This window comes from Peromyscus californicus, unplaced genomic scaffold, assembly GCF_007827085.1.
Source record: "Peromyscus californicus insignis strain IS unplaced genomic scaffold, ASM782708v3 Scaffold_11__1_contigs__length_118956290, whole genome shotgun sequence".
Taxonomy (NCBI): Eukaryota; Metazoa; Chordata; class Mammalia; order Rodentia; family Cricetidae; genus Peromyscus; species Peromyscus californicus.
The window spans coordinates 100321761-100347214 of NW_026294402.1; the positions used below are offsets into that span (position 1 = coordinate 100321761).

At 44.7% G+C, this 25454-nt stretch overlaps 1 protein-coding gene across 1 annotated transcript in view; it reads right to left on the bottom strand.

The window, feature by feature from the left end:
- The window catches only part of Col6a6 (collagen type VI alpha 6 chain), a 103921-nt gene that overhangs the window by 42621 nt on the left and 35846 nt on the right, over positions 1–25454 (bottom strand). Inside the window, exons 18-25 of the mRNA XM_052719030.1 lie at positions 21370–21435; positions 19228–19281; positions 11745–11780; positions 10926–10988; positions 9112–9174; positions 5136–5198; positions 1126–1188; positions 13–63 (exon numbers count right to left, since the gene is read on the bottom strand). Coding sequence (XP_052574990.1) covers positions 13–63; positions 1126–1188; positions 5136–5198; positions 9112–9174; positions 10926–10988; positions 11745–11780; positions 19228–19281; positions 21370–21435 — 459 coding nt within the window. The remainder of the gene's footprint in view (positions 1–12; positions 64–1125; positions 1189–5135; positions 5199–9111; positions 9175–10925; positions 10989–11744; positions 11781–19227; positions 19282–21369; positions 21436–25454) is intronic.

Genomic DNA, 25454 nt, shown 5'->3' on the forward strand with positions numbered 1-25454 from the left:
GGTGTAACTCACCTTTGATCCTTTGCGGCCAAGGCTGCCGTATCCCGGGCTGCCGTCGTCACCCTGTAAGCAAAGCCACTAATCACGCATATCCAGACTAGAGATGGAGGTGGGCTTACTACAGGAGGACATGACTGATAGATTTGAGAAACATCAGGGACAGCTAGGAAGCAGGGTCCTCTAGCTGGGTGAGTGACAGGGACACCAATGATGGTGTTAAAGCTCCTGAACAGTAGAACTAACAATTACAGCTACTCTGTAGTTGTTGTGGAACATCAAAAGAACAAGGTGGGCATCCTGTAAACTTTCAGTAGAAGTACACAGCAGGATGACCCAACTCTTTGGAGAGCTTCTGTACATTAATACTTCAGCTCAAATCCATTTTCAGTTCACTGAACAGAACAAGCACGGCAAACTGCCCACACACTGGCTACTGTCCGATGCTTGTAGAAGCCCTGGGCGATGGCGAAAGGATGGAATGGTCTCTGATAAAGAGGTCCTGCAAACAAAAGGTCAGAGGAGGTCACGGGAAGATGCTACATAGAAAGCTTAGTCTGTTTTTACCATCTCATCCCAAGAGCATCTTGCCTGTGGCTCCGGTTGCCTTGAAAAAGCTGGCCAATCAGAAACCTCTGTGACGCCTGTCTCAGTTACTGCTAGAACACTCTAAGGCTAGACTGAGACCATGTCTTTACAGCTCTTCCGAGCATCCCCCAGGGATGCAGCGCAGACATCTTTCTGCTGCGGTGTGAATTGTGTCCTCCATAGGCCGTGTGTCTGAACACTTGGTCCCCAGCTGATGGTACTCTTCAAGAGGGTGGTGGAATCTTTGTGGGTGGAGCCTTGGAGGAAGCCATCCATTAGGAGCAGACCTTAAGGCTTTTTTATAGCCCAGCCCACTTCCTGCTCATTCTCTGCTTCCTGGCAGCAGAAGTCATGTGGCGCTGCCTATTTGCCTTCCCAGCCATGCTGTATCGAGCCCTCTTGAACTCTAACCAAAAGAAACCTTTCCTTTGCTGTTACTTCTTATCAAGTATTGGGTCACAGTATAGAGGAAAGTAACCAGTTCACTACTGAAGTAAAAGGTCCCAAAGTCCTGGTCAAAAGTGGCGAAAACCAGCCTACCTGCAGGCCCCGAGGACCTGGAAAGCCAGCAGCTCCCTTTCCCCCTAGGTCTCCAGGTTCTCCCTGTTCAATAGAAAAATGGAACAGGTCCTAAATCAGTTGTTTTGTTAGAGACAGGATCTCATTCTGAGACCTAGGTTGATTGTGAATTTGTGGCAGTCCTCCTACCCCAGCCCTCAGTACTAGGATTCCAGGTGTGAATCAGCACGCCCGACTTTCACTAGATGGTTTGTGTAACGGCAAATCAGAAATGATGGCACAGGGCACCGTTAAAGTCCCACGTGTCACGGCAATGGGCTTGTATTCAGGCTTGCGTACTGTACAAATGACGGGTAAGGAATGGCTGTGGCTGGCCAAAGAGCTGGCCTCCAGCTATCATTGATGTCTCAGAAAGTCTGATGTATTGTTGAGGGTAGTTCACCATCGTAAGCCACTCAGTGCCATGAAAATGTCCTCATCCTGATCCAGGAAGGAATCTCTCTACTGTTAAAAAAATTAGAAAAATTGTTTCCCACGATGACCTGTACAAATCACTCAGCTATGAGGACAGCAGATGTATTAGCCTAGAGACCCGAGTGTAGATCAGCCGGGGAAGACAAGCCGAGGATCCACCACGGCTTATGAACCAATCTCAGCAATGTCTGGGGAAACCTCAGCTACTTGGGAAAATGCTCATGGGGTAATGAAGGAAGATGAGCTCCCTTTTTAAGAAAACAAAACAATGCATTTAAAATAGTTTTAGATATATAGAAAGAATGGATGCACAGAGAGAGAGTGAGTCGCCAGCACCCCGCACATTTACCTTCCCCCATTGCTGACCTGTTAGCCACAGTCATTCATGCTCAGCACAATGAACAACCAATGCTGATTCATTGTACTCCCCAAACCCATTCTTTAGTCTCTTGGTTTTACCTACTATTTGTTCTTGTTTCCAGGTACCCAGGATTTCCCCAAATGCGATGTCTCCATAGATTCTTCCAGACTGGGACGGTTTAACAGACTTTTATTTTTGAACAACCTTGACAGCTTTGAGAAGCATCAGTTAGGTATTTTGTGGAATGGTTCCCAATTAGAGGCTGTCTGATATTTTATTTTTTATTAGACTGCGTCTATGGGTTTTGAGGAAGGAGAGCATAGAGGTACAATGCCATTCTTACTGCATCTTATCAAGGGTAGAACAAGCAATGTGGTTTTATGACCCAATGACTGCTGACCCTGACCACCTGGTTGATGTCATATTGGTTAAACTTCCTCACTGTTAAGGTTGATGGTTAACTCATTCTGAAGAACAGAAAGGTCACACAGTGTGAGAACTCTGAATGGATGTTCTGAAGTATGGGGTGATACAGAATGGGAGGGGATGATGGAGGTCATCATCCCCAGGACTCACTTTCTCTGAGTGTTCTTGGGGGCCACCTGTCCTCCCATAAGCATGCAGGACTCACGTACAAAAGCCAGTTCCCAGCCCGCTTTGAATGAATCTCGTACTAGAGTCCAATAATATGTGCATTAAAGCTCGCCAGCTGACTCAAGTTTGAGACATCCGCTTGAAGGCAGGAAAGCTGGGAAGTCAGAGGGCTTTCCCAGCACCAAATAATTGGTTACTCAGTTACTGGTACAATCAGACATGGAGTGCAAGATTGCGGAGTTTAAACATACTGGAGTATGGCCCGGGGAGGCGTTCATCTCAGTCCATAGTGACACAAGAATCTGTCCATCTGGGTTTGCCGTTTGCACTGGGGCACTTGTCCTGACCCTAATTCTAGCTGTCCTACTTAAAGGTTCCTGTTGTTAATAATGATCTTGATGGACATGGCTTCCATGCCTATGACTCCCCCCTCACTCTTACCTAGCTCTGAGTTCCATCATCTCTGTGGCCCTCTTTTGGTCCCTTCTACCATACCCTATAGAGTTCCTTCATTTCATATGCATTATGCACACATCCATTGAAACACACACACACACACACATACATACACATACACACATACACACACACACACACACACACTTCCTCATCCAAAGAGAAGTTTTATTCTGTGGCACCATTTTCCTTACAGCATACCCCAGGACACAGAGCCTGTATGGTTCCTCTTTCAAATTGTCACTTTCTTGACACACCACATGCCCCAGAGCCCCTCCTCCTTCTGAAGGTGCTTGTCCTGGTTACCCTCGTATCTTATTACACAAGCCAATGAACTGTCTTCACATGGCTCCCTGCTCTCCTCCATCGCTGGCTCTCCCCGGCACTTCTCCAATACAAAGGCTGAAGTGTATGCCTCAAATTCACTCTAGCAGGAAATCCCTGCACTCTATGAAAAGCTTCTCCAGTCTGCCTCACACTGTCATTCCCCTCCTTCCTCTTCTCCAATCCTTAACACCCTGCTGTCTCCCCTGCCACTGAAAACACACTCCAAGCTTTTCTAGACAATGGCAGGCCCAAGCAGAGACATCCTTTTCTCCCCTCTAAAGGAGGAACTCCTTGTCCGCGCCGATGGCCGCGCTGCATCCCTGTCTGCACTGAAACAGTGTTCATCGCCTGGGAGTCCAGTCTCTTTCCTTTCTCCTGTCTGCAGCGGCACTCTGGGGCCTCATCTTCAGAGCCCGTCAGCCACCAGAGGTGATGGCTCTTTCCTGATTTTTTCTGTGCGGGTTGATCGTCTCCCTTTCTTTCCCTTCCTTCCCCTTCCTTGTCTTCTGTGTCCTTTATGCTTCTTCTAAACAGGCACCATTAAAAGTTCTTTTCATCTGTATGATGCGGAAGCCCACGTCTCCAAGCAGGCCTAGCTCTTGTCTCCGGCCTCAGAGCCAAAGAGTCCCTCCATCCTTCCACTCGCCCTTCCTCACAACCTTCTCCAGGTGTGATGGCGTCACCAGTTACACCGGAATCCCTGGATCGTGTAGCCCTTTCCCTCTGCCCCAGTTATCTTAGAGAAGAGCTGTGTGGAACCATCACATGTTAAGTTTCCATCCTGTTAAATGCTCCAGTCACTGCTGGTCTTGGAGACAATGAGAGGGACCAACTAGTCTCCTTATTTCTAAGCTCTCAGCCTTCAAAAATTAAAATCAGAACAGTCTACACTAGGATGTCCACTTAGTATCTCCCAAGGGTCTGGCTGTGTCTACACAACCCCTTCAGAACAAGTAGACAATGCTGTACCAGTGACCACAGACTACATTGCTCTTTATGTGCCTACATAATTTCTCATGCAAATAATTATTCTTCAAATAATTCCTCCGAGGATGCTCTAAGCCCCATGTCTGCCTGCCTGTTCCTCCCTCCTCCCCCCATTTCCCCTCTCTGCTTCTTCAAAGTGTTTATCTTCTAAAGGCCTCTCAGAGCTTGGGTCTTCTTTGATGTCTCCTTTTCCAGCACGGAAATACTCCTAACTACTTTACTTAAACCTCATTTTCAGCCTCTTACTCTCTCTCTTCCTTTTGCTCTAGATTGCTGTCTTCAAGATAATCTAAATTCTTTGGGTCTGATTTCATGCTCCATGTATCATAGCTCCTGGAATTGCATTCATTCATAAATACTAAGTTCTTGGTCCAGGCCAGGCACTGTTTTAAGCACTAGAGACACAATGGTGAGGCAAAGACCCTGCTTTCCTGTACCCAACTTCCCAGGACAACAGAAGCCTGAGCTTAAGGTCCTTAGCAAAGGTTCACATGAGAAGGAGGGAACAAGAGAGGTAGGAAGGATGGGATGGTGCAGAGAGGATGGAGAGGGAGGGAAGGCCTTGCCAGAGCCGCCTTCCTCCTGAGATCTGTCAGCTGGATGGGGTGTGGCCCTTCATGCAATTATGCTGAGCTGGAGTCCCTGACTTCATCTCTGTCCACACCCAGTTCCTTAGAGATTTCTGGCTCTCCAAGAATCAAGCCAGAGCTTAGGGACAACAAGATGTGTTTTCCTTTGTGTTGAAAGGGCTCTGGCTCATCCAGCCAGTCACAGCTCTCTCGGGTAGCACAAACTGACCGTTGGAGGGGCTGCATTAAAGAATGTGACCTACTTTATTTCCTTGGCTTCCCAAATGGCCTTGATTCCCCGCTTGTCCTCCGGGTCCTGGAGGCCCCTGGAATGAAACAAGGATGGCAGATACAGTGAGACAAAGTGTAGCTTTCCCCCAACACTTTTACATGTCTTATGGAACGTGAAGTACAGATGGGAGAAGAGTTATGAGCTGAGCTGATCCCGCTCTGGAAAAAAAAAATATTGCGGCCGTCAAATAAAAACTAGTAAATAAAAAAATTAATAAAGTAACCCTGTCCAGATGTGGCCTAAATGATTACACTTCCTTGTGAGTCTCTGTGTCCAAACAGAGTCTATGTTCCCACTATTTTGCTCAAGGAACAGATGTTGCTGAAGTGTCTAACATTTCAAGAAAGCTTTCCAAAGGACATTGGCCTTCAAAGAGTGCTTTCTACAACAGGCAAGGGCTAGGTTTTTGTTTGTTTTTTGGGGTGTGTGTGTGTGCTTATCTTCATTTGCAAACTATGGAATGTACATTAGAAAGATCAAAAAGTTTCACTAAAACTAACTAGCACTGTAACAAAAGTGTGTTCAGGGAGCACAGGATAAAGATTCTGAAATGGTTTTTAGAAAGTGCTAGAAAACGGAAGTGTCATCTTTGTGTCCTAGAACAGGACCTGCCTTTTGGAAGCAGTTACTGTAAATACTTGTCAAATTAGTAAAAAGGATGAGTCCATGGACCATCCAACCTAGATCTTGCAGGATGGTGAAACCTGACAATTGTGACATGGATTACATATTGTTCTGTGTCTGGCAGGGTTTCCCTCAAAATATGAACCACATTCCATGCCACAGGCTGCCTCTTTTCAGGTTGGGGAGGTGATTCAGTGGGTAATGGTGCTTGCCACCAAGACTGGGGACCCAAATTCAATTCCTGGAATGCACATGGTAGGAGAGAACCAGTCCAGTTGGCTCTCTGACTTTTACACATAGATTGTGGTGTGTACATATGTGTGTACTCTCACACAAATAAAAGTAAAAAAAATACATCTTTTCAATTAGGCAATATAGACACAATATTGCAGTAATAAAAATATTTATACAGCCCTTACTCTGCAAGTAATGGTTGCAAGCATTTATATCTATCAAACCATTTAATTTTCACAACATCCAATGAGGTAGCTGCTATGACTATACTTTTGCAGGAGATACGTCCATTGTTAAATAGATTGTCCAAGGTCACACAGATAAGATATAAAGGTATAAGCCTGGAACCAGGCCCAGGCAGCCTGGCTCCAGATTCGATGTCTAGGACTACTACGCCACTATCTGTGAAGACAATAGAAACCCTACATAGTCTCCACATTTCATGGAACAGTCCACCCTCCTCCCATGATTCTCCTCTCCCCTTTCCTCCCCACCCTGTCAGGTTTTTCGAAGCATAGTTTCATGTAGCTAAGGCTTGAACTCCTAATCCTTCTACCTCTACTTCTTTTAGAAAATTAGTATTGATTTGCATATATTGGTCTTTGACAGCTTCATACATGAGCATAATGTAGTCTGATTATTCTCCTCATCCCCACCCCTCTTCTTTCCCCCTTCCACCCCTGTCAGCTCCTCTTTCCTACAAACCCCTTTTCCTCATTCCCTTTTGGTTTTGTGACCCACTGAGTTTAACCAAGGCCATCAGAATGACCACGAATGTGAAACTATCCAGTAGAGCCTGGTGGGTTCGCCCTACCTCCCCCTCTTGAGTGCTGGTTCTACAGAGAAGAACGTCAATGCTTAGCTAATTCTACCTGGTTGGTGTGCATGCTACTAGTGTTATTTAACTAAGAACACGTATTCAAAGAACAGTTACATCCCCAAGTAAAATTAATATTTTGGACCTAGTTTTCCACTTTGTTTCCTAGCATTTGGAGATTTTAGAGAAGGGACTTAAGGGCAATAAAAGATGGGACAAAAGAAGGCACAAAGGAATCTGTTGTTCCTTTCAAAAATATCTTCCTAGGCATAGTACTTCGGCTTTGGCTGGATTAGCACATTTCATTTATGCAGAACACCGAGTACTGCGTAACTTAATAAGACTCTGGTATGCCATCAATACAAATCACATCCCCTTTCAAGATACGAGTCAAGGAAAGCTTTCAAGCCTGCTGTTAGAAAACACTGTTCTACCGGAGGGCTCCCCCTGTGCCATAAAAGAATACAAGACCTATGGCAATGGGGTTGGAGAGCCAACAAAGAGCAACACTCTCTGTGCGTCTGGCTGTGTCTGTCTCCGTGGATTTCCTCTGGAAACAACAATCTAGAAATACCATTCATCATGTCCCAAACACAGAAAATTCCACTTTTCTTTAAACTGCCTTTTAACCAGCCAACAAGCAGGGAATTCCATAAAAACCATACAGAAGAAGAAAGGCAGGTTTTCCAGCCAGACAAATGGAAGTGGAGGTAGAGAGACAGGGTGTTTTTGACTATCTGGCAATGCCAAAGGCTGGATGATTTATGACTGTGCCACATCTTGCCAAAGCGAGATTAAAGGGACCCGTGGATGAAGGTGTCCTGCAGAGCACATGGAAGAATTACTCCACTAACAGTCTTGGATACCATTTTGGATCCTAGAGCAAAAGAAAGACCAAGGACTTTGGATTTCAACTCATCTACATATCTACATCAATATTTGATATCAACAGATAATTGTCTGATATTCATTTTCCTTTGTACTGTTTTTTTTTAAATAAAAATCTTCATTTTGGTGCCAGCTGGCTTTTAATGATTCAAAGATGTGAATACAGAAGAGTTTTTACCACCAGTTTAATTCTGCTATGAAATTATGAAATTTTCATGCATTTAGAAAGAGCACTTTTATCAAAACCAGGAATAAACATCATCGAGAGCAGTTATGAATGTATTTTAAAACAGTATGTCATGGCATACAACTTTTTGCCAACAGCCTCTTAAATATTCTCATGATGAGCACAGCCACTTAAGTGCTGGGCCCCTGCCCAGTTTAACTAATGGATGCAAAGCAATGCATTTCCTTGATACTGCTAACAGTGGAGGGTGAAAGTCCCAACCGGGTTGCCTTCATTCATTTACTGCTTCATTCATTACACAAATGTATTGAGCTCTGCTGGGCCAGGTCCTGTGGACCCAGGCTCTGGGGATTCAGCATAAGCAAGACACTAACATGGATGGAGCTTACAACCTGCCAAAAGAGACCAATATATACATATATACTATGCTAGCCATAGAGAAGACCACACAGGGCCTTGCACTCAATGTGTGGTTCAGACCTGCAGCATCAGCACCAACTGGGGACTCACTGAACATGCAGAATCCCAAGCCTCGATCTAGGCCCCCTTAGGACCTGCATCCTAACACACTCTCCTAGAGATTCTTTGAGCACTTTGAAATAGGAGAAGCATGGTTATTGGGTAGTCATTTCCAACCCTGGTGTTATCTGAGGAGAATTTAGAATTATCAATACCATGTCTTCACTTGCAGAGATTCTCAGAGCCAGAGTATAGGGTTCCAGGTGATAAAATTGTTTGGTCTCTCCAGGAGACTTTAATTTTTTTTAAAAAATGAGGGTTTTGGATCCCCAAAAGCTGGAGTTACAGGAGGTTGTAAACATGAGTCCTTGGGAAGAGAATTACCAAGTACTCTTCACCACTAAACCATCTCTCTAGCTCCTCCAAGAGGTGAAGTAGGCAACTCCAAGTGGCTTGTGAGCCGGAAGTGATGTGATGTGTCAACGTAGCACAGAGGAGAAATTGTTAAGACTGAGAAGCGGAGGCAGGAGGTCTCTCTAGAGGGGATCCTCTGCCGCTACTATAGTCTGTCTGGCGAGGGACCAGCGAATGGTGCAGCTGTCTCTTCTCACACTCAAGTCACACTTCATACACATGGTGTGCAGGCTGTGTGTGATTCACCTTTAGAGACAAAACCATGAAAGCATCCTCCTTAAAGCCAAGGTCAAGGCCAGATGCAGTTGCTTTCTCCTTACGCACCTGAGGACCTTTCATTCCCAGAACTCCCTTTTCTCCTTTCTCACCAGGCTCTCCTCTTGGGCCCTAAACACACAGAATCAAAGTGTTACTTTCCCCTTTAGTGAGAACGCTTCAACATTAAACTTGCACATTAAAAATCAAATGCTAAGTCAAGGTAACAGAAACTGGTCTGGGAGTCAAATTATGCTGTGGCTACTGTGTAGGTCTCAGGGTTCTTCATCTTTGTAGGAACACCACAGGACAGTCTGAAATTGAGGTGGTTGAGCCTATATAGCCAAAGGAGGTGGGGCCTGGAGGAAACACACCAAAGCTGAGATTTTCAGTACTTGTAACTGTCCTCAGCCTTCATACTCAGAAGCCATATGCTTTTTATGTGAAAAATGTTTTTCTTAATCATGTAAGCCTGAAACTAGAACCTTTAAATCCATTTAATATTCAATAACCACAACCAAGATGGGCCATAAAGAAGATACATTCCATAGCAAAATGAAAGTTAGGTAGTTCTACTTCTGGAATATTCTATTGTCTATGTACTATGGCTTCCATAGGTTGCAGAGAAACTTTCTTCATGTGCTGTATTTGGTATTTTGCTCCATTTTACATTGTGCTGTAAACAAAAAAGCCCATAGACTGAAAGAACAAATGCTCGTTGTGACTTGCACAGCATGAGATAAAGGCAGTCAATTTATTAAGATGCTTTCTGACGATCCCAACGGCAAAGATTTCTCACTCTAAAGTAAGAAAATTGAACCTTCCTCATCTGGCACGTAATGACAAATAAAAGCAATCAAGCCGGAGAGGGAGAACGGTCTGACAGGAAGGCTGTTTACCATGCTGAAATCTTGGCGACATGTCACAAAGTGTCTCTCTGATGTTTTGATGTATTTTGTCCAGCTTCCTTACACAAACTGCCAATATATAATGCCTTTATTTTTAAGTACTTGCTTTAAAACCTTGAAAAATAGCACCAATGACTGTCCTGCCTAAGCCAAACAGTGCACCTGCTTTTCATACATTCAAAACCAAGTTCAGAGAGGGAAAATACTATTTTGCGGTCTGATTTCTACCTCTTCCCCCCTCCTCCCCTCCCTCTCTTCCACCCCATCCCTTTCCCTCCATGCTGGAGACTTAATCCAGGGCCCGTACATGCTCCACACGCTTTCTACCACTGAGTTACATCCCAACCCAGCTTCTTTCTTCCTTCTCAGCATGTGCTCCCTTCCTGCCTCACTGTTGATCTAGGCTATGCTTCGCCCTCTCTGGCACACGTGCCTCCCTGCTCACACGACCAGGGCAAAGCGCCGACCATGGCTTGCTCCTTGTAAAGGAGAAAGTGCTGGAGGCAGCTCCCCAGAGAAGCGAGCTGGAAAGGACAGGCGGGGTGCCACACTATAGATCACCCTGCCGAAGCCTCCAGCTGCACTCAGAACAAATTTTTCCTTGAGTTGAGCCAATGTTTCAACACCATGGACATGCAGAGATACAACGCTGAACTATTACTGTGTTAAATTGACCACAATCCCCAAATTCAAGGCTCAACATTTTCCTTGGCTCAAGGACTCCTGGATTATCCTAACAATCCTGAACGCACGGGGCTGGCTGCCCAGCATGTTCATCTCTTTCCACCTCTTGACGAGGACAGAACTCTGATAAAAGACAACATTCTGTGCAAGTCAAGACTCGATGTTGCTTATTTGTTTTATTAACCTGAACACACTTCCGAGCCTCTGTAGTTCTGCAGGGCCACATGAAGGGTTCTAACCAGGCTATAGATTCTCCATTTGCTCACACACCCATGTGTTCTCTATGTATACCTGAGGGCCCTTAAGTCCTGGTGAACCTTCAAGTCCATCTGAGCCTGGGATGCCTGGATTTCCCTGTAGGGAGAAGAATCAACCTATTAATCTATTAATGCTATCTCTTCATGTGCAAGATTAGAAACTTCTTTTTCAGTGGCAATGAAAAGTCTTTGCAAAAACTGAAGGTTTCTTTTATCCTCAGTATCATGGAGTTGCACTCTGGTGTGACCGTGTGACCGAGAGTGGGTTTATCACTAACCCCCATGCTTTTAATCTGAGCGTGTGTGTTCTACAAACATCTAAGCCGCAGCTGCTCTTTCTTAAAGACTGTGTATTCATGAAGCACAGTGTAGGATATATCACCAGGATGTACAAAAGGGATGTGACACAGCTCTCCATTTACGCCTTCAGGGTACTCAGAGTATCCAGTTGTAGACAACTTCCACTGTGTTCTTCGGGTTTATATGGGAGTTTCACACAAATTGTAAGTTGGAGAGGACCACAGAATACAAATGCAAGAAAGGTTACTTAGAACTTGTATTCAAAAGCCAAACAAAATGAAGTTTAACCAGTGGACTAAATAGCGTCTTTGATCATTTTCATGTTTAAATGTTTTATAATTTCTCTGAAAATTTTAAATAAAGTACCCCAATTTTCATTTCATTTTGAATTCTTGAAATTGTAGCTAATGTTTTCTAACAATTTATCTACAACCAATGTCATCCAAAACCAAAAGGTTAAGATGGGAGGAGATATTGCCATGTTCATTCTAGCTCCTTGATTGGACATGAGTCGTTTATCATCTGAAGTTAAGAAAAAGAAATTATCACTGACCTGTGGGCCTGTATGTCCCCTTCGGCCATGAACTACCTATAAATAAATAAAAATATATATAAATAAAAGGAAAAGTAGATATTCTTAATTTAGAAAAGATGGTGCATACATAGGATTTCAATTGGTAACAGATGCCTCAAGGCACTGATGTAACTCCCACATTGAGCTAACTCCTTCATTAGTCGGTGCCTTGTGAAGACAGGCTCTTGCCAACCCTGAATTTCTAGGTAGATAATTGAAATCATACAGCACCCAAAGCCAGAGATACATGGAGAACAGGTCATAGCCTGCAACCCGCCTTCACTAAGCTTGACCAGAGCTGCTCAGTAGCTGCAACACTGACCTGAATTTTCTTTCTTATTTTCCCCCCAAGAACTACAAAGTAAGTCTGAGATCAGGAATGGACCAGCCAAAGGGCAGGATGCCAGAGGAAAAGCTGAGGCTCACCTCCAGGAACTCCACAATACTCAGAAGCTCACAAAGCTCAGAATTTAAAGAGCCAAACTAGCTTGATAGAGCCAAGAAATGTGATTAGCTGTCAGAAATCATCTCAAATATTCAACAGTGACTTGACCCACTGTATCAATAAAATACCCAATCCAAACAACATTGTTAAACAGGGAAGGGGAATTTTTCACTCTGTGTAAGGTCAAGGTTCAAGGTGCATTCCCAATCAGTAGTCCACAGTTCAGAAAATCAAGAGATAATGACATTTTCCTGTCTGACTTGGTCACTTAGTAAAGTCAGAGTAAAACTCCCATCTAGGGTTCACAAAATTCAACAGCCACCAGACAATACCATCTCACTGGAAACTCATGTGAGCTATTCTGACAGGCCAGCATTGCTAAGTGTATTTCAAACTATGTTGTCATCTAAGGAGCAAAGGGTGTGCGTGGGGAAGTGTCCCATTTCTTTCAAACAAGAATGAGTCATCTTTAAGGCCCACATTCTCTGTCACAGAAGAAGTCGTCATTTTCAAAGGGCTGGAAAGATGGCTTAGCATCTAAGAGCACTTGCTGCTCTTGCAGAGGACCCTGGTTCAGTTCCCAGCTCTCACACCAGGCAGCTCACAAACTGCCTGTAACTCCAGTTCCCTTAGACCCACCATCCTCCTCTGGCATTGACAAGCAACTGTATGCATGTGGTTGCGCGCGCGCGCACGCACACACACACACACGTATACTTTTTTTAAAGTTTAAGAATCTGTTTCCTTTAGCACAATGAATTGTACCAATCCAATTCAATTCCACGTCATTCAGAAAATTATCCACCAGTAGATCATTTCATTCTGAAAACTGCCTGCTGCCCTTTGACGGACAATAGATGAGACCAAGAAAGAATGAAGCATGTGTGCATGCTTGGGCCCTCCCCCCACATATTCCCCAAGTCTTTGACCTTGGGAAACGCTCACTCTAAGTATTGGGGGAGGATGGATAAATACTAGAAACATTTATAAGGCAGAGGCAGCACATGGCTAAGGATGAAAAGACAGTTTCAAAGACAGATCACATCCAGTTGGTCCGATGTGGAAAATCTCTGCAGAGGAAGAGATTTCTTTGTTATTGGTTTCAAGGGATGTGTCCACAGCCTGGGTAGTGACAAAAAGGCAGAAAAACAGGAGGTGCAGTAGGTACTGGCAACAAGGGTAAGTTGAGTCAAAAGTGTGAGATAAGAGGGAAACTAAGGGGGTTACGAGACTGGCCAGTTTGCCCCTCACCGCTCAGTTTGTGGTGTAGTTAACATACATGGTTGGAGCAGGCTCCACGTGAACACAACTGATCGCAGTGGAGGAGCTGAGAAGAATGTCATATTCTAGCAAAACAAAAATTTACCAGTAGATTTTAAGGGCTGTAGAGCAGATCCCCACACGGAGGATGTTTCTCTACTGCCAGGGTTGGAAACATAAGTATCTGCTCCTGTGTATTAAGATGTTTGCCTTTTGCATGTGCTCATTTGCTTGTGTATGTAGATGCCCACGTGTGAGTATGTACACCGAGGCCAGAGGGTAACCTCCAGGGTCGTTCCTTAAGTGTCATTTACCCTGTGTTTTGAGACAGGGTCTCTCCACTGGCCTGGAGCAGCTCACCAGTTAGGCTGGGTGGGCTGGCTGGCTGGAGTATCAGACTCTGTTAGCCTTCCCTCTCAGGGCTGGGATTACATGGGTACACCACCACACATGGCTATGTGACATGGACTCTCAGTCTTCCGGCTTGCCTGCAAGCATGTCACTGCCTGAGCCATCTCTCCAGCTCTGCTCCTATGGGACTTGAAGATCTGATTTTGAAAGAGCTCAATGGCATGTATCTCTGGTAGCCCTGCCCCGCCCCCTGAGTAAAGACTGACTCCTGTCCCTAGTCATGGGGGTTTTGACCTAATGGAGGAGACAGACTTTAATCTAACGGTGACGTAAGTGAGGGGAACAAACCTGGACAGGCTGCCTAGCATGCTTGCTGATTTAAGCTACAGAGTCACGGGAGAGAGACCTTGGCAAACAGGAGACACAGAAAGCAGATGAGGAATCGGGGCAAATGATTTTGCAGCATTTGCCTAACATGTTCAAGTGGTTTGCACAGGAAAGAAAACCGCAGAATACCGGCAGGGTGTACTCAATGGCTGACTGGGTTCCAGTCACACACCCAGGCATCCTAACTCTTCTTTAAAGCAAATGTGAGTGGACACATCAAGAGGAAAGTCCCCTCAGGGGACTGAACAAGAAAATGATACAAGACAGAGTCCCCAGTTCTGTGGTCCTTTCAGCCTGGCTTTCCGGGTACCGATGAAGGACCCTGTTTTCTGATCTCAAACCGAGAGTCCCCAGGAAGCAAGCAGGGTGTTAATGGCAGACACCCATGAATCCTGTTTCTTACTGGCAGGCTCTTCTCCCATGATGCTGCCCTGGAGCACTCTGGGAGGCCTGTAAAGAGGTTCCCAGAAGGATGAATGGAGAAAGCACCACCAAAGCAATCTGGACCAAACTAGAATGAAAGGCTGCTTTGGTCTGAGGCTACAGTTGCTTCTCATTACCCCTGGCAGAGGATCCATTCTAATCCTCAGCACGGCCTGGTTCAGAGACAGCCACCCCTCCCATTTCCCATCAATGCCTGGGGCTGTGCTTTCTGGCTGCGGTCCTTCCTCCCTGCTTCACCTACCCAGGCTGTATCTTAGCCTCCCTCTGATAATAGCTTGTTCACCCCACAGGCCCGCCTCCTTTTCCATCACTTCCTTTCCAGGAAGCAGTTAGCAAAGTCTGGGGGCATTTCTTGTTGGGTGTGCTGTTGGCACCCAGTGAGCAAAAGTTGAAGGAGAAATGTACATATTTCCATGCATAATGCAGCCCTTCACCACAAGCAACGCTTCAAACGAAAACCGCCAGTGCTGGAGTGGAGAAACTTGGCTGTGGTTTACCCCATGGTTCTGAATCCCTGCAGAGAGCTCGAGTACTCAGCGAGTTGCTGGTTCATTGTTGGTGCTCAGTGTTGGTCAAGTGAATAGAGATCACATTGGGTCAGCTGGTATCCATTTCCCTGCATGCCACCCCCACCCCCACTGCTGGCCACCCTCCAGTCACTTGCCAATTCAGCAGAATTTCATTGCACCAAGGATTCCTCCTTGCTCTCCATTTTCGTCTAGATGCTATTTTGCAGGTATACCAAGCACTAGCAATGGAACCGAGAGCTTTGGACACATTAGACAGGCACTTGGCCACTGAGCTTCCCCCGCCCCACCCCCTGCGCTCCAGCCTATTATCTACCTATATCTTACTGTTTTAGAAATGACAGGTTCTTTCTCTTTCAAGAATAACAACTTCATTGCAATTATAAAACCAATAAACCCTTATGAATGCAGATCAAACATGAATGTAAAAGTCACCCCAAAATCTCTAGGCAGAAATAAACATCAGCAGGGCTCAGAGAGATGACTCAGAGGTTAAGAGCACTTGCTGCTCATGCAGAGGACCCAGATTCTGTTCCCAGTTCCCACATGGTAGCTCACAACCCTCTATAACTCCAGCTCTGGGGGATCTGATCCGACCCCCTCTTCTCACCTCTGAGGGCAGCAGGCACAAGCCACACACACATTCATACAGGCAAAACATTTAAAAAAAAGTCTAGACAAAAGAAGTAATCATTAGCTTTTTAGAGCCATGATTCCTGAAACATATGGGATTTTTCTGACAGAATTCTCTACAGTGGCATTTTTATTGAAAAAGGGGTCATGCTATTTTAAGTTTCAGTATTGGGCTGGAGAGTTGGGTCAGCTCTTGTTGCTCTTCCAGAGGACCCAGGTTCAGGTCCCAGCCCCAACATGGGCAGCTCACAACCATCTCTAACTATAGATCTAGGGGATCCGATGCTCTCTGCTGACCCCCACAGGCACTGCATGAAAGTGGCATACAGACATACAGATGAAACACCTGTACACGTAACAATAAAATAAATCGAAAAAATGTAAGTAATACATTTAATTTCACTAGAAAAGTAAAAACAAGAGCTCGGGGCCCAACGTCAACATTTCCACTCTCCAGTAGATCTCCACTTCCTTCTCTTCCTCTGCTCCCCAAGCTCCGCCAGTTGGCATCTTTCCCTCTACTGTCCTGTCAATTCTTTTTTGTTGTTTTTGTCTTTTGTTTTTCGAGACAGGGTTTCTCTATGTAGCCCTGACTGTCCTGGAACTAGCTCTGAAGACCAGGCTGGCCTCAAACTCAAGAGACCCACCTGCCTCTGCCTCCCCGGTGCTGGGACTAAAGGCGTGTGCCACCACCGCCCCAGCTGTCCTGTCAATGTTTTGAGCTTTTATTCAGAGCAAAACTGTGGGCTTCATTTCTTTCAGACTTGAGCTGTTTGCCAGAGTCCCACTTCCCCTTAAGTAACTCCTCTTCACGTGGTGGTGGGGGGGGGTTTAATTTGCCTTCGGGACATGATTTTTTTCCCTCTTTTGTAGTTTGATTACTTAATCATCTGATTCATTGACAATAAAGATTAACCATCTGTGGAAAGGACCCCTGTGGACTGAAGACCCCTGGGGAGGTGTAGTGGGACATCAAGACACTGTCTACAACACTTTGGGGTTAAGGGAACTCTTGCTTTTACTGTAGGGTTACATCTTCCTCCAACTTTTGGCATTTAGGCAAATCTTAGGACTCACATGAAGCCCTAAAGGCTGCAGTTTGTCTATGTCATAATCTCCACTGACTTCCGGTTTCAGGCGATACAGACACAACACTGTTCACTTTCTCCCCATTCCTTCTGCCTCCTCTGCTCCTGGGGATGTATGGGGCTACCCCCTGCTCCTTTCAGAATCGACACTGAAAATCTGCACAACTGCATTCATCAGCTCTTTCTGGGTGGTGACAGTTATTTTGAGAGAAATCTGATCTGGCTTCAGAGCTAAGTGGCATGTGGACTTCCTCCCTACAGTCCAGATGCAAAAGTAGTTGGCCAGAGAGTCCTTATCTGTGGCTTGAAGGCAGGGTCATTGTTTGTGTCTTTTTGTTTTATTTTGCCGAGTTGCCCAAAAGAGGCATTTGTTGAAAGTCCTGCTTTGACTCCTGCATGACACAGAGGCATCTATCCCCCAAATGGGGGGCTCTCCTCCTTAGAAGCTGTTCAGTTTGATAGAGTCCCTGGAGGCCATAAAACAATAAATACACATTCCTTCACACCAGGATTTCCTGGGTGATAGTCTTCACAATGAAAACATTTTGCAGGGGGATGGAAGCCTTCAAGGATGCCCTTCAAGAAGGCCAAGTGGAGAGGACAAACCCTCATCTCATATGCATGAAAGCAACATTAGCAAATTGAGTTGCTAACAATCACACTCTGCACGTTTCCAATATCATCTCCGCCCTTCATTTCATTTCCTAGCCTTGGGAAGAACATGGGTGTGCTTCCAGATGCAAAAATACTTTCCTGATGGAGTATAAGAGCTAGTTTCATAAACTACTTCTGCCCAGAAAATACAATGCATCAGAAGCCCCATCCACTCAACCAGTTTTCATTTGTGCTCAATTTGAAAACATTATGTGTTTTGAGAGGGGAGGGGGAGGAAACTCGAAGGAGGCTGGATATCTAAACAAAGAATGGAAAAGAAAATGCTGCAAAATGAGACAAAATTGGTCTAATCTAGACTGCAATGCAGGTGTGGAAGTGAATTCCATTAAATAATCTCTTATTGGATAAAGGCTCTCTGCTTGGAATCCTTGTGCGTTTTTCTAAGCAGTCACACATGGAATGTTTTAAAGAATGCATTTAAACAAAGCCAATAGAATCAACTAAAAACAAATTAAAACTCCCCCCAAAGGGTTTCACAATGTGCTGGTTGGCTTTTGCCAACTTGACATAAACCTAGACAAATCTGGGAAGAAGGAATTTTAATTGAGAAAATGCCTCCATAAGACTGGCCTACAGGCAAGTCTATGGGTATTGTCTTGATTTGTGATTGATGCAGAAGGGCCCAGGTCACCATGGGTGGTGCCACTGCTGGACAGGTTTTATTCAGTTGTGTAAGAAAGCAGGCTGAGCAAGCCAAGATGAGCAAGTCAGTAAGCAGCATGCCTCCATGGCTTTTGCTTCAATTCCTGCCTTGAGTTCTTACCTTGACTTGCCTCTGTGAAGGAGTGTGACTTGAGAGTTGTAAGTTGAAATATACCCTTTCCTCCCCAAGTTGCTTTTGGTCATGGTGTTCTATCACAACCTCAGAATCCCTAAGACACCCAACAACCTAATCTAACTTTCAGTTACATGCCTACAACAGTACTTCTCTATCTCTTTTTTGCTAACTTTTTTTATTATTTCCATTTTTTTAATTTTTGAGAATTTCCTATGAGTATACTATATTTAACATTATTCCCACCCCTCCAGCTCCCCTTACCCTAAGACATGACAGGGATGCTACACTCTTTACAATCTCAACACTGCAGTTGCCTAAACAAGACGCGCATGTAGGTCTTGACAATAGCAGCAGCCTGGCCAAAGCAGATGGAGGACTTCAGGCTGTCAATCATTGGCTGCTGAGGAAGGGAGAATCAATTTTCTTCCCAACTTTCTTAATAGTCACAAAAACTAGCAGACAATGGAGTTTGCACATCAAGTAACATCACTGGTAACATCAGTTAACTCATCAAGCAACATCACTGGCAACATCAGTTAACTCATCAAGCAACATCACTGGCAACATCAGTTAACTCATCAAGCAACATCACTGGCAACATCAATTAACTCATCAAGCAGGCCAAGTTGGCAGCTTTCCTGATTAGTCACTCTTTCATTTGCTCTGTGTGGCAGTCTTTCCCTGTGTGTAATTTCCCATGTAGCCAGCATTTTCTTATTCAAGCTTCAGTGACTTTACCAGGCCAGCCCCATTCTGAGATGGCACCCTTGACCCAGTGACCACCCCACCAACTCCCCATAGTCAGTCATTGTCATCACAGCTCAAGCTGTGGGATCCCCAGGTCTAGAAGCTCCTTTCCTTGAAGAGCTCTTACCATCCTCCTCCTTGAGCCTGGTGTCCCGGGAGAGCCTGGCCAGCCTCTTCTGCCCTGTCAGAGGAACAAAAGGTTGTGTGACAGCAACATCGCATCACTGTTGGGGTTCCATTTTAACATCTTCTCCTGTACCAGAAGGGCTCATTCCAGGGATGGAGTCATCTTTCCCTGAAGTGGGATACTACCTTCCATTGCTCATAAGTCACATCTCTACGTGGGTCGCGGGGAACAGCAGCCCAACTCTGACTCCATCGTTTCCGGTGTCAGCTGCTCATTGTCACTAATTCATGTTTGAGACATGGGTTAGAACACTCTTCCTATCTCTACTCTATCACTTAGCATAGCATGAATGTGGCTGGTAGGCCACTACTGGTTGCGACTTTTGTGCATGTGTGGGTGTGCATGCATGCATTTATGTGGCTATATACATACAGAATTGTGTACATATACCCTGGTGCATGTGGAGGCCCAGATGTTGATAGAGTGTTTTTCTCAATTGTTCTCCAACTTATTTTTTTAGACAGGGTCTCTAACTGGAGCTGAAGTTCGGAGATCCAGCAGTACTAGCTGGTCAAAGAGCCCAGGATCTTCTTGCCCAGTGCTAGGAATACAGGTATGTGCCACAACATCCACCTTTTTAAGTGGGTACTGGGGATTTGAACTCAGGTTCTCCTGCTTTCACATGAAGCAATTACCCAAGTGAGACATCTCCCCAGGTCCCAATTGGGATTTCTACCTTTGGACTGCTTCTTTGCCTACCATGTGTAGATTAACACCTTCCTATGAATAAAGCCTCAAAATTTCCCCAAGTCTCCCTACCCCTACCCCAAGGGCAAAAGTATGGAATAATTTATTAATCAAGAAAACACAAAACTAGACTATTCACTGTGGAATATTCCTTTACACTACGTGAATATAAGTGACTGTGATTGGTTTAAGAAAAAAGCTAAATGGTCAATAGCTAGGCATGATTTTTTTGGAGCAGAGAGAATGCTGGGAAGAAAAAGGGTGGAATCAGGAAGTTGCCAGCCAGACACAGAGGAAGCAAGATGTGTGCAAAATGAGATAACAAATTGTGGCAGCAAGTAAATAAATTGAAATGGGTTAATTTATCAGAGCTAGTTAAGAACAAGTCTAAGCTATCAGCCGAGCATTTATAATTAACGTTAAGTCTTTGTGTGGTTATTTGGGAGCAGCTGGTGAGACAGAGCTGACTGGCGGTCCCAATGTAAAACTCTGCCTGCAATTTCACTATATCCTGCAAGTGAGAAAAATCAAGGTTTATATAGAGTGGGGTCCCAGAGTACAAAGTGGGTCATGAACAAAGCCCAAGAAAGAGGTGAGCACCACCATCAACTCCTTCCTACAGCTAGTAGTTCTTCTCTACAGGGAGTTCTCAAGGGAGCTTGCTCACTAAGAGGAACCAAAGACACACATTATCCACATAATTTTTAAAATTCTAAGTAATAGGATAAGGAGACTAAATTGTGGTTTGTGAGACTGCAGAACAAACAGTCCCTGGAGATCTGCCTTGGGGGAGGAGCCACCATCCTCAGCTCTTCCCATCACAGGCTAATAGAGGCATGTCTTCCTAGCACGTGTGTCCCCTGGACCCTGGGAAGGTCAACACTTTGCTAGCCCTTTAAAAACCATCTTTCAGCTGGACAGTGGTAGTGCATGCCTTTAATCCCAGCACTTGGGAGGCAGAGCCAGGTGGATCTCTGTGAGTTCGAGGCCAGCCTGGTCTACAGAGCGAGATCCAGGACAGGCACCAAAGCTACACAGAGAAACCCTGTCTTGAAAACAAAACAAAACAAAACAAAAAACCTTTCTATGAAATCAACTAATCCTTCCTTTTAAGCCAGAGTTTAGATGTTTGTATTCATGAAGACCTTATGGGTGTGGCTTAGGGCAGCCAGTTATACCAAATTTAGAAGTTGACAAACAATGTTTCTCATATCTCACAGCAAGAAATAAGTAGGAATGAAGAATTTTTTTTCCTTTCTACAAGAGTTTTTCTGTACGGAGTATATATTCCAAATTCCTCCCCAGGTGTTTCATATTCTACTACTAAGGCCTGAGTCTCTCAACCACTGCAGAGTCCCATGCAGCAAGTTTACTTTCAAATGCCCACATAATTACTTGTCTTCCATGGTCTCCTTTCAAGCCCTTGGGTCCTTGTATGCTACTGTCAAGTCCAGGAATTCCCTAAAAAGGAGAAAATAAAGAAAAAAATGAACACATTTTTTTTAATAGATTGCAAATTCATCAGAGAGAACAGAAATGGGATGAAGTGACGGGTGGCTTACAAGTATTTGATTTGCCCCTTGGCTTGCTCTTAGCAGACTCAGAGTGGATACCCAAGGTGAAGACATGGGGAGAAAGCAAGACCTCACCACAGGAGGCATGGCCAAGGGAAACCAGGGGACAGGGCTTGTGTCCTGGGGCTGGAGCCAGTCCTTCTCTTAGCTTTTCCACTTTCCCATGAGTCCTAGGCAAATCTGCACTTGAGAATTAGTAGGCTTACCTTCTTCTCTTGGGAGAGGCTAACTGCTTGTGATGGGTTCAACACATGATGCTGAGGACCATATGCCTGCCACACTGTACATAACAGTTGCTGGGGAAGGGAGACACCAGGGGGCTGCCTATGAGCTGGCAAGGAGCTCTAGGGATACAGATTCTGTTGAGTCCCCCTCTCTTGCTGGGGTGGCCTTCCAGTGACACAGCTGCCCCTAGGTCACCCATGCTCCTGTAAAGAAGCCCTCACTCATGTTCCATAAGCAGCTCGAATAAACTCACCGGTACATAAGCTAGACTTGGATGCAATTGTTTCTTTGGTCTCCCATCCGGGGTGGGCTGATGTTTGCTGATGTCACTCCAGCAAAAGTCTCAGAACACATGACCACCTGGTTGCCCCCATGTCTTTATTCTCATATGCTCATCCCTGGTTTTTAGAAAAACCCAAAATCTTGAGGGGTCCCCCCCCCCCAATATTTATTCAAACATTCCAGCAGTGACTTGCTGGAAACAGCACCGTTGTGGGATACCATCCTTAGCAGGCAGAACCATAAAGCTTTCTAACTTTGGGTGTAAGGACCAACTGTGTGTGTATGGTGCTGAGACCATCAATTGAGCCAGTCAAGTTAATCGATGCTCCAATAAGCTGAGAAGGAAGAGCAATGATACAGCCCTGCTGAGTACCAGCTGCTGGGCTGTTCCGCTGACAGTACCCTAGATTACCTCCAATCAATCAATAAGCAATTCGCAGTCACCAACAGGGAGGAGGCACTGTTCCAGATACTTAGTAAGCCTTTTTTTTAAAAAAAAGTGGTGTTTGGACTTGGACTTAAGTAGCTTATAAGATAATAGGGAGAAAGAGAGGAACCTGGATTTATTTTATATGATTGCTATTACTAAAATGTGCATGAAAATTTTATTTAATTCCTCTCCCCACCAAACCAAGATCATTTTCTACATTTTCATTTCATCCTCAAGCTTAAATAGGTGTCTCTTAAATCACCAAACATGGATATACCTAAATAAAACCACTGGAAATTTGTACTCTGTTGAGGAAGACAAGACAAAGGAAGACACCACTTATTTATGTTGAGACAGGTTCTCTTGTGTAGCCTTGGCTGGTCTGGAAACTCTATGTAGACCAGGATAGCCTTGAAGCTTGCCTGCCTTTGCCTCTCGAGTGCTGGGAGTAAATGTGCATGCGAATCTGCCCTGCTCAAGTCTAGAACTTTATTCCGCTGAACACATGAGGCCCTTAATTTGAAGGGTAACCTAAAAAGAATCACACACCAGCAGTTCGGAACAGAACCTCCTGCCTCTGTGTGTAGGAGAGCTGCTCTGTCAGTGTGACCATAAACTAATCTCTTTATAATCTATTCATCTAGAACAAAGAGCACCATCTCACACAAATTTATGATCAAACACAGCTTCTAGTAATGATGTATTGTCAGGTGATGAACTTATCACTCTCTGTAGATCAGAGAAATGATTTTGCTCAGATTTCTCCTGGTATTATATGAAATTTTAAAAAGTCATCCTCAAAGCTGGGTGGGGGCACGGGGGACACACACCTGTAATCCTACTATTTTGGACGTAGAGGCAGGAGGATTCAGAGTTCAAGGCCAGCCTTAAACAAAAAAAGGTTATGTAGTTAAAATGGGAAATTCCAAAATCTTTAGATTTTTTTCCTTCAGGAATTTGTGTGACTTGTGTTTGCATTCCTGAGAAAAACCCAATCCTATCTGTGTTCTACTTATTCTGTCAATACTGCTTTCCCCAAATTTCCTGAAATAGCCATTCACCAAAACCACACACACAAAAGCACAGAGAATTGTTTTAAATTTGGGCTGCAGATTTCCAAGCAGGGTTAAAGGACTGTTAAACACATTGAGACCTAAGGTCAGTGTGGCTAACAGCATGCCACAGAGGCTCTGGCGAGATGAACTGTCAGACATCTTGAAGTCATACAGCATGCTTTCAAAGTTAAAAATCTCTTTTTTGGTATTCAATTTCTTTGGAGGAGGAGGAGGAAGGGGAGAAGGAGGAAGAGGAAGAGGAAGAGGAAGAGGAGGAGGAAGAGGAGGAGGAAGAGGAGGAGGAAGAGGAGGAGGAAGAGGAGGAGGAAGAGGAGGAGGAAGAGGAGGAGGAAGAGGAGGAGGAAGAGGAGGAGGAAGAGGAGGAGGAAGAGGAGGAGGAAGAGGAGGAGGAAGAGGAGGAGGAAGGAGGAGGAGGAGGAGGACCACCACCATGTGTGGTACACGTGGGGAGGTCAGAGGACAGCTCTCTAGAGTCAGTTTTCTGCTCTCACCTTCATGTGGTCCTGGGGATTGAACCTGGGTCAAGTTTGGGTGGCAAGTTCCTTCCCCACTGAGCCCTCTAGCCCACCTGATTTGAAAAGTGCTATAAAGTCACACAGCCAATGGCAGACTAAGTTAAGAGGACATCTGACCAAAACCAATGGAGATTGTGTATTAATACCTCAAGCGAGTTTGCAGTCATCTGTCTAGCTGACTGAAATACCCACGCACTAGAACCGCCGTCTCTCGCTTACTCATTTGTGAGATGACACCCTTGTTGATTCCTGACTCTACATGACATACCTTGAAGTTATTTGAAATTGTCAGGAGATGCTGGAAAGTGAAAAATGTCATCTTCAAGTAAAAATGCCTGTTTTTTTTTTTTAAAAAAACTTCATTATTTTTATTTATTTGTGTGCATATGTGTGCACACTTTGTGGGCACTTGTGTGCCATAACATATGTGTGGAAGTCAGAGGACAATTTACTGGAGTCAGCTCTCTCCATCTACCAAGTGTGTCCCAGGGATTGAACTCGGACCCTCAGGCTTGACGACAAGTGCCTTGACCCACCGAGCCATCTTATCAGCCCCTGTTTTTTAAATAGTTATTTTCAATACATGCCTCACATTCAGTTTTGACACATATTACACCAAATCACCTCTATAGTCAACACATTGTGTACCCAAGAGGATGTCAGGCAAATGTCCCATCAGTACTCAGGTCCCCACACCCTCCCTCCGCATTTTGTTTGTTTGTTTGTTTGTAGACAAAATTTCTCTGTGTAGTTTTGGTGCCTGTGCTGGATTTCACTCTGTAGACCAGACTGGCCTCGAACTCAGAGATCCGCCTGGCTCTGCCTCCGAGTGCTGGGATTAAAGGCGTGCGCCACAGGCACCTGGCCTCCCTCAGCATTTTTAAAGCAGTTTTTATAAACTGTGGCTGTTCTAATCAGTATATGGTATGTTCATGTGGTGGGAGAGTAGCTCACTACAAGCTTTTTAATAAATGTTTGGGAACTGTAAAGATTATGCTCATGTATAATTATGCATGTCACCATCCAGAAATTCTATTCCTAAACCATATACTTGATATAAATTGTATATCAAAGGACATGCAAAAGAATATTCACATCAGTACTATATTAATATAAACAACCCACATATCTATCAATAATAGAATGGATAAATATATGAACACTCAATGCAATACTATATAGTAGTGAATTCAAGTGATATAAATTACAGGCAACATGAAAGCATCTCACAATCATGAAGTGAAGCAAAAGCATCCAGAAACAGAAGAGTGCACACACCATGATCCCATTCACTTTAAGTTCAAGGGCAGTTCAGACTGACACCCTGAACTAGTGCCGGGATGACCCTGAGGAGGCCGTGGAGTGAACGGAGCATGCA